The sequence below is a fragment of the Salmo trutta genome, chromosome 16, assembly GCF_901001165.1.
Source record: "Salmo trutta chromosome 16, fSalTru1.1, whole genome shotgun sequence".
Lineage (NCBI taxonomy): Eukaryota > Metazoa > Chordata > Actinopteri > Salmoniformes > Salmonidae > Salmo > Salmo trutta.
In genome coordinates this window covers 18725952-18735960 of record NC_042972.1, presented here as the reverse complement: position 1 = coordinate 18735960, position 10009 = coordinate 18725952, and the positions used below count along the sequence as shown (strand labels likewise).

General features: G+C 41.6%; 1 protein-coding gene and 1 long non-coding RNA gene across 2 annotated transcripts; both read left to right on the top strand.

Annotated features, from left to right (window-relative positions):
• Nucleotides 1–402: 402 nt before the first annotated feature.
• LOC115150224 (aminoacylase-1-like) lies at nt 403–1563 on the top strand (the record flags this gene model as incomplete). The annotated part of the gene is made up of 4 exons (XM_029693302.1): nt 403–414; nt 918–974; nt 1243–1292; nt 1410–1563. Coding segments are annotated over exons 2-4 (225 nt in total), but the record flags the coding sequence as incomplete, so codon positions are not given.
• Nucleotides 1564–1604: 41 nt separating this feature from the next.
• Nucleotides 1605–2915, top strand: LOC115150225 (uncharacterized). Its single transcript, XR_003867076.1, has 3 exons — nt 1605–1895; nt 2001–2061; nt 2239–2915. It is a non-coding gene; the product is annotated as an uncharacterized LOC115150225 (long non-coding RNA).
• The last annotated feature ends 7094 nt before the right edge of the window (nt 2916–10009 follow it).

The following is a 10009-nucleotide window of genomic DNA, read 5'->3' as shown; positions in this document are numbered from 1 at the left end:
GCAAACATTTCTAAAAAACAGTTTTTGCTTTGTCATTATGGGGTATTGTGTATAGATTGATGAGGAAATAAAATAATTTAATCCATTTTAGAAAAAGGTTGTAAAGTAACAAAATGTGGAAAAAGCCAAAGGGGTCTGAATACTTTCCAAATACACCTTATGTAGGGAACAGGATGCCATTGATGACAAAACCACAGGTGTATATAATGCAAAAACATTCCGTGACAACTGCTGATGTAAAAAGGGCTTTTTAAATACATTTGATTGATTGAGAGACAATCTTTATTTCTCTTTGTTCTGGATTGGTCACTCTGAATGTCTCAGATGAGGAGGTTGGAGGTCTCAAAGGAATGGAGACGTTTGTGAAGCTCCCAGAGTTCCAGAAATTAAACATTAGCTTTGCACTTGACGAAGGTAAATAAACAACCTTGTTAAGGTGTTATGTTGTGTGAATGATTACACGTCTAACTCCACTGAATCAAACTAGTTTTGTAATAATTTTACAAAACGTCTCTCTCTGCCACTAACTCTAAACCTCCTCTTGGCCCCTTATTAACACTCTACTACAAACAGAGGTTTGCATCCCAAATTGCACCCTATTCCTTATATATTGCACTACTTTTGACCCCATAGGGGCCAAAAGTATATAGGGAATAGAGTTCCATTTTCAGATGTAATCAGCGACTATCCCGCACTGAAAATCACACTTCGTTAGGCCCCACACCCCAGTGTTTTACCCTAAAGATTTTTCTGTTTCTATCTACGCAGGCCGGCACCTGTGTCTCACTGGTCCATGGCTCCGGCGGACCTGCTTTCATTTGGGGCCAAAGCCAGGCCGCTGGTAGCTTTCAGATGGCATTTACATAAAAATGGTTAACTGTAAACCTACTGTCACATGCTGTCTGTATGTTTTCTAGGTCTTGCCAACCCTGGGGAAGCCTTCACTGTCTTCTATGGCGAGAGGAATCCCTGGTGTGAGTATAGAGTGTAGTATGTCAAAGATTCTTGCCCAAGCAGTAACACTGAACAATAATCAAACACACACACACACACACACCCAGCTGTATACAATAAATTGAGGGTGTCCAAAATGGCACCCTATTCCCTATGAGCCCTGGTGAAAAGTAGTGAATAAGGCCAACTTGGCCAAAGACAGAAAAGGGTGCTGATTGTGATCACTTGGATGATGATGATGATGATGACATTGACCTCACCTGCTTTTGTCTGTTTCCCTTCTCTCAGCGAAGTGTTATCAACTCCTTCCTGGACTACAGAGAGAAGGAGAAAGTGAGGTTAGTAAGACAGGCAGGAAGAGAGATGAGTTAACCCAGCCCCTAGATGGAGCCATAACAATTTAACAGGAAGACACTATTAGTATTGACGTGTGTATGTGTGTGTGTGTGTTGCAGGTTGAACACCAGTGAGTGTTTCACTCTTGGTGATGTCACCACCATCAACGTGACCATGGTGAAAGTAGGCGTGGCCAAGACCGTCATCCCTGCCGAGATGGATGTCAGCTTCGACTTGAGAATCCCGCCCACTGTCAATCTTCAGGTGTGTGCTTGGGTTATTGTTCTAATAACACAGTTCAATGTTGTCTTTACCATGTCTTTATTCTGGCCAGGAGTTTGAGGAGCAGATTAACAAGTAACAAGGCGGGGGAGGGCATCACGTATGAGTTTGCACTGGTCAGTTGTACTCAACGGCATCACTCCATACACACACTTGTGTATGAGCATGGAGACACCTGATCACAGAACAGAAGAGTACGTTTAAATCTGTTCTCATCAGATGTGAAATGTACTTTCATCCTCCAGAAACACATGAACCAAAATGTGACGTCCACAGATGAGTGACCCCTGGTGGAACATCTTCAGCACAACCTGCAAAGCCATGTGAGGACACACACACACACACACACACACACACACACACACACACACACACACACACACACACACTACTGTAAAGTCGAGCTTCATCTGAATTTCTCTCTTCAGGAACATGACTTTGGAAAAGGAGATCTTTCCTGCAGCCAGGGACAGTCGCTTCATCAGAGCGGTGAGTTAAAGCAGTGGCACAAGGGAAATGTCTGAACCCTAACAACGTCTCACTTTCAAACACTTTAAGAAATGCATGTCTTTTTTTGTGTTTATGACCTCAGGGCAAATATATATTTTGTTGTTCTAGAAGCTTGCGCTTCAAAGTTATGTACATTTGTGTTGTTCTTTTTACCAGCTCATTTGAGAAGAAATGCTTCATAAATGCCACAGGACAGAAATCTCCCCAGAGACCAGTGGAGGCTTCTGAGGGAAGGACGGCTCATAATAACGTCTGGAACGGAGCAAATGGAAACCATGTGTTTAATGTATTTAATACCATTCCACTGATCCCGCTCCAGCCATTACCACGAGCCCGTCCTCACCAATTAAGGTGGCACCAACCTCCTGTGCTAGAGACAAATCACTGTGCTATGAATGAGCTAAATGTGGTTCTCTCTATAAATGCATCTATCCTGAGATTGTCAAGATATTTACAATAGTAGATGGTCCACACTCCAAAAACGGAAATGTTCAGTTATTTTATGCTATTTGATTCGTGTAAATCCAAAATACATATTGCATCTGTTAGGTTGTCGCTAGGTTTCCATCCAATTGGCGACAGATTTTCATGCGAATATTTGAAAATCTGCGTAAAAGGAATATGCACATTTTCTCACCAGAGATGTTTTCATCAACTTGTTGATTAAAAGCTGTGTATGATGACGTAGTGCACATAAAAATAACTTGAATAATTGGAACGTGCGCTCTAGCCAACAGCTTGCAGATACATTGCAAGTATAGCCTACATGATGAGATTAATATGTACAGAAGAGCAAGATGATCTTTTTTTGTCAAACGGCAGCCAAGCATCGATCATCATGTCACTACAATAAGACCCTCAATATTTATTGGAAAGGTGGATCAAGCTCATCACCGTGCACTTTCCCCACCTTGTGAAGCTCATTATAACTTATTTCATCTGTAGCCTAAAAAACTGCATGCTTTCTGAGTCATAGTGGGAGGACCAAACAAAATGTAATCGTGAGACTCTAAGTTTACTTCGATATGATGGTTATTTTATTCATATTTGCGCATAAAAGTGTTTCCACAGCCATTTCTCACATAATACATTTTACAGACACAAAAAGATCCCACCTTGTCTAGCGTATCTTTACATTTAGATTTTTTTGCATTTTGTCAACATTTGGAATGTTTACTGACAAACTTGCAGTTTCTATCAGGCCTGTCGTGACATGCTTTATCCGACATGTAACAAATTTGCAGTTTCCATCAGGTTGGATGGAAACCTGGTTTCTGTGTCAGATATTTGGTGGCAATGCTTTTTTCAAATAAGGTGGATATCTAAAAATCATGTTTGTGTTACTCTTGGTGTTGGCTCTCTCTGCCATCGGCTTCTCCCCAATGAATTGGACCCCCATCCTGCTGCACAACCACAACGAATATCTAAATGAGCAGGTCTTCCTTAAAACCTCTTCGCTATAGGGGGCAGTATTTTCACGGCCGGATGAAAAACATACCCAAATTAAAAGCTTACTACTCGGGCCCAGAGTCAAATATTTGCATATTATTAGTAGAGTTGGATAGAAAACACTCTGAAGCTTCTAAAACTGTTTGAATGATGTCTGTGAGTATAAAATAACTCATATGGCAGGCAAAAACCTGAGAAAAATCCAACCAGGAAGTGGGAAGTCTGAGACTTGTCGTCTTTCAGACCATTTTCTATTGAAACTACAGTGTCTGTGGGTCAACTTGCACTTCCTAAGGCTTCCACTAGATGTCAACAGTGTTTACAAAGTTGTTTGAGTCTTCTATGGTGAATTTTGACCGAATAACAGCCGGTTCAAGCAGTGGACTGTCTGAGGTCATGTAGTTACTTCATGCGCATTCACGCATGGATAGCATTTTTTTATTTTCTTCTGTAATGAATACGCTATTGTCCGGTTGGAATATTATCGATTGTTTATGTTAAAAACACCCTAAGGTTTGATTGTAAACAGCGTTTGACATGTTTCTACAAACGCTAATGGAACTTTTGAGCTTTTCGTCTATTGATTTGCGCCCCTGTCTCGTGCCTTTGGAATAGTGTTCTGGACGCGCCAACAAAACGAAGGTATTTGGACATAAATTATGGACTTTATCAAACAAATGAACATTTCTTGTGGAAGTGGGAGTCCTTCCGAGTGCATTCCGCCGAAGATCAGCAAACGTAAGAAAATATTTGTAACAGTATTTTAGAGTTTTGACGACGCCGTGGCTTGACGGCTAACTGTATAGCTTGCATTGATGGAGGAGCGCTGTACTCAGAATATTGAACAATGTGCTTTCTCCGTAAAGTTATTTTGAAATCTGACACAGCGGTTGCATTAAGAGGTAGTATATCTATAATTCTTTAAATAATTGTTATATATTTTGTCAACGTTTATGATGAGTATTTCTGTAAATGAATGTGCACATTCACCGGAAGTTTTGGAGGCAAATCATTTTCTGAACATCACGCGCCAATGTAAAATGCTGTTTTTGGATATAAATATTAACTTGATCGAACAAAACATACATGTATTGTGTAACATGATGTCCTAGGAGTGTCATCTGATGAAGATCGTCAAAGGTTAGTGCTTCATTTTAGCTGGATTTTGGGTTTTTGTGACACATCTCCTTGCTAGGAAAATGGCTGTGTGGCTTTTCTTGTTTAGGTGCTGTCCTAACATAATCTAATGTTTTGCTTTCGCTGTAAAGCCTTTTAGAAATCGGACAACGTGGTTGGATTCAGGAGAAGTGTATCTTTAAAATTGAAATTATTAGATTTTTGATGTTTTGAATTTCACACCCTGCTGTTCCATTGGCTGTTGGCTAGGGGTCCCGCTGGCGGAACGGGGTCCCGCTGGCGGAACGGGGTCCCGCTGACGGAACGGGGTCCCGCTAGCGGAACGCCTATATGCAAGAAGTTAAAGGCATTCAGGTGTATGAGAAACTGGTGCCAGCTTTGGCCAACATGCCTGCTCTGCTTTGCCATCATCTAGAGCAGCGATTCTTAACTGGTGTGTGACCCAAATATGATTGGATTTTGTGGATTTTTTGTTGTTGTTAGGCGATTTGAGTATTGGGTCACGGTTGAGGCAACCCAGTCAAATTTAGATCCCTAAACAAAACCAGTTTAGAAAGCACTGCCGTAGAGGAAGGACAACACCTTGGCTACATCGCTTCCTGTTTCCCTGAACCTCTCTTTGCCACTTGTCAATCTGATCTGACACCTCTCACACAGATAAACTAATCTTGAATAATCCAGATTGTTTTGAATAATCCAGAAAGCAAACCAAAGAATCAGATGAGATTACTCCATCCATATAGTTTAGGATAGTCACTATGCCTTCTGTATGCATAAAATCTCTTTATTTTCTCTGACAGTACATAGCAACTCAGAACAGTTATACCATTGCATTACACAACATTGTAACAACAGCCTTGTATCAACATTGTAGTAATGAGAATAATGTCTGTGTAAAAAGTCTTGACAAAAGGGTATTCCGATTCAGTATCCTAATCAATGTATGACTTTACCAAAGTCTTAAAATAAATGATAGAGGATTATCAAAGATGTTTTAAGGATAGAGGATTATCAAAGATGTATTGAACGGTTATATCAGAATATGCTCTTTGAAGATGGTAATTTAAAATTATGTTTCATCTAAACCTTGCACATCATCACTTCAGGTTTCCTTCCACAATACTACTCATCTATCTAAACCTAGCATCAACTATCCCCTCAATAAATCAGGTGTATCTGCCAGTTTCTCTTTGAACAATTTCTGGTGATACTGAGAACAGTTGGTGAACCTGAGCTACAGCTTAAATACAACACAGAACCTAATTGCTCAAGAGAGTTTCTGTCATGAAATTAATTAAATTAGTTAAATTTCGGTGTTCCTCAAGGTTCCGTTTTAGGACCACTATTGTTTTCACTATATATTTTACCTCTTGGGGATGTCATTCGAAAACATAATGTTAAATTTCACTGCTATGCGGATGACACACAGCTGTACATTTCAATGAAACATGGTGAAGCCCCAAAATTGCCCTCGCTAGAAGCCTGTGTTACAGACATAAGGAAGTGGACGGCTGCAAACTTTCTACTTTTAAACTCGGACAAAACAGAGATGCTTGTTCTAGGTCCCAAGAAACAAAGAGATCTTCTGTTGAATCTGACAATTAATCTTGATGGTTGTACAGTCGTCTCAAATAAAACTGTGAAGGACCTCGGCGTTACTCTGGACCCTGATCTCTCTTTTGAAGAACATATCAAGACTGTTTCAAGGACAGCTTTTTTACATCTACGTAACATTGCAAAAATCAGAAACATTATGTCCAAAAATGATGCAGAAAAATTCATCCATGCTTTTGTTACTTCTAGGTTGGACTACTGCAATGCTCTACTTTCCGGCTACCCGGATAAAGCACTAAATAAACTTCAGTTAGTGCTAAATACGGCTGCTAGAATCCTGACTAGAACCAAAAAATGTGATCATATTACTCCAGTGCTAGCCTCCCTACACTGGCTTTCTGTTAAGGCAAGGACTGATTTCAACGTTTTACTGCTAACCTACAAAGCATTACATGGGCTTGCTCCTACCTATCTTTCCGATTTGGTCCTGCCGTACATACCTACACGTACGCTACGGTCACAAGACGCAGGCCTCCTAATTGTCCCTAGAATTTGTAAGCAAACAGCTGGAGGTAGGGCTTTCTCCTATAGAGCTCCATTTTTATGGAATGGTCTGCCTACCCATGTGAGAGACGCAGACTTGTTCTCAACCTTTAACCTGTTGGGGATAGGGGGCAGTATTTACACGGCCGGATAAAAAACGTACCCGATTTAATCTGGTTACTACTCCTGCCCAGTAACTAGAATATGCATATAATTATTGGCTTTGGATAGAAAACACCCTAAAGTTTATAAAACTGTTTGAATGGTGTCTGTGAGTATATCCTGTATTGTATCCTGTTTCCGGTCACAACTTGCAGACTTGTTTACGCTGCTGTGCGTTTTTGTTGCCGATTTTACTTCGCTACCTGACGGTTTTTACTTTTTCATTACCGTATATTTTTACTTTTTCCCTCACTCAATTATTATTTTTTCATTCAACTTTCCTACCCCGTAGGTTTTATCTGGACATGGTTCGTCAGGACTTCAAACAGCCGAAGCTAAGTAACATTAACATGATGCCTTCTAATTGCAGTCGTTGTACTCATAATATACAGGAGAACGATCGCCTTACGGCAAGGATAGCTGTGCTGCGAGCCCAGCTTCAGACGCAATCATTAGGCAAGGGTCATTTCAGTGTAGGAAAGGATGAAACAGCGTCTGTGCCACCAGCAAGTACAGATAGTAACGTTAGTATAAACCCCCTCGCACGGTCTCCGCAGCCGGACAACTTTCTCATGGCTTCTGGAGGGAAACGCTGTAGGAATGCTCAACCGGTGTCGCTTATTCAGCCGACAGAAACTTTCAACCGGTTCTCCCCGTTAAGCGAGTCGGAGTCGGAGGCCGAGACTTCTCTGGTCTCTGCTCCTCCCGTTGTGGGGTCTGAGACGCCGACGGCTCCCACCACTAGCTCTGACAAATTGAAAACCCTAGTCATTGGCGACTCCATTACCCGCAGTATTAGACTTAAAACTAATCATCCAGCGATCATACACTGTTTACCAGGGGGCAGGGCTACCGATGTTAAGGCTAATCTAAAGACGGTGCTGGCTAAAGCTAAAACTGGCGAGTGTAGAGAGTATAGAGATATTGTTATCCACGTCGGCACCAACGATGTTAGGATGAAACAGTCAGAGGTCACCAAGCGCAACATAGCTTCAGCGTGTAAATCAGCTAGAAAGATGTGTCGGCATCGATTAATTGTCTCTGGCCCCCTCCCAGTTAGGGGGAGTGATGAGCTCTACAGCAGAGTCTCACAACTCAATCGCTGGTTGAAAACTGTGTTCTGCCCCTCCCAAAAGATAGAATTTGTAGATAACTGGCCCTCTTTCTGGGACTCACCCACAAACAGGACCAAGCCTGGCCTGCTGAGGAGTGACGGACTCCATCCTAGCTGGAGGGGTGCTCTCATCTTATCTACGAACATAGACAGGGCTCTAACTCCTCTAGCTCCACAATGAAATAGGGTGCAGGCCAGGCAGCAGGCTGTTAGCCAGCCTGCCAGCTTAGTGGAGTCTGCCACTAGCACAGTTAGCGTAGTCAGCTCAGCTTTCCCCATTGAGACCGTGTCTGTGCCTCGATCTAGGTTGGGCAAAATTAAAAATGGCGGTGTTCGCTTCAGTAATCTTACTAGTATAAAGACCTCCTCCATTCCTGCCATTATTGAAAGAGATTGTGATACTCCACATCTCAAAATTGGGTAACTTAATGTTAGATCCCTCACTTCCAAGGCAGTTATAGTCAATGAACTAATCACTGATCATAATCTTGATGTGATTGGCCTGACTGAAACATGGCTTAAGCCTGATGAATTTACTGTGTTAAATGAGGCCTCACCACCTGGTTACACTAGTGACCATACCCCCCGTGCATCCGGCAAAGGCGGAGGTGTTGCTAACATTTACGATAGCAAATTTCAATTTACAAAAAAAACAATGACGTTTTCGTCTTTTGAGCTTCTAGTCATGAAATCTATGCAGCCTACTCACTCACTTTTTATAGCTACTGTTTACAGGCCTCCTGGGCCATATGCAGTGTTCCTTACTGAGTTCCCTGAATTCCTATCGGATCTTGTAGTCATAGCAGATAATATTCTAATTTTTGGTGACTTTAACATTCACATGGAAAAGTCCACAGACCCACTCCAAAAGGCTTTCGGAGCCATCATCGACTCAGTGGGTTTTGTCCAACATGTCTCTGGACCTACTCACTGCCACAGTCATACTCTGGACCTAGTTTTGTCCCATGGAATAAATGTTGTGGATCTTAATGTTTTTCCTCATAATCCTGGATTATCAGACCACCATTTTATTGTGTTTACAATTGCAACAAACAATCTGCTCAGACCCCAACCAAGGAAGATTAAAAGTCGTGCTATAAATTCTCAGACAACCCAAAGATTCCTTGATGCCCTTCCAGACTCCCTCTCCCTACCCAAGGATGTCAGAGGACAAGAATCAGTTAACCACCTAACCGAGGAACTCAATTTAACCTTGCGCAATACCCTAGATGCAGTTGCACCCCTAAAAATTGAAAACATCTGTCATAAGAAACTAGCTCCCTGGTATACAGAAAATACACGAGCTCTGAAGCAAGCTTCCAGAAAATTGGAACGGAAATGGCGCAACACCAAATTGGAAGTCTTCCGACTACCTTGGAAAGACAGTACCATGCAGTATCGAAGAGCCCTCACTGCTGCACGATCATCCTATTTTTCCAATTTAATTGAGGAAAATAAGAACAATCCGAAATTTCTTTTTGATACTGTCGCAAAGCTAACTAAAAAGCAGCATTCGCAAATGGAGGATGGCTTTCACTTCAGCAGTAATAAATTTATGAACTTCTTTGAGGAAAAGATCATGATCATTAGAAAGCAAATTACGGACTCCTCTTTAAATCTGGGTATTCCTCCAAAGCTCCATTGTCCTGAGTCTGCACAACTCTGCCAGGACCTAGGATCAAGGGAGATACTAAAGTGTTTTAGTACTATATCTCTTGACACAATGATGAAAATAATCATGGCCTCCAAACCCTCAAGCTGCATACTGGACCCTATTCCAACTAAACTACTGAAAGAGCTGCTTCCTGTGCTTGGCCCTCCTATGTTGAACATAATAAACGGCTCTCTATCCACCGGATGTGTACCAAGCTCACTAAAAGTGGCAGTAATAAAGCCTCTCTTGAAAAAGCCGAATCTTGACCCAGAAATTATAAAAAACTATCGGCCTATATCGAATCTTCCATTCCT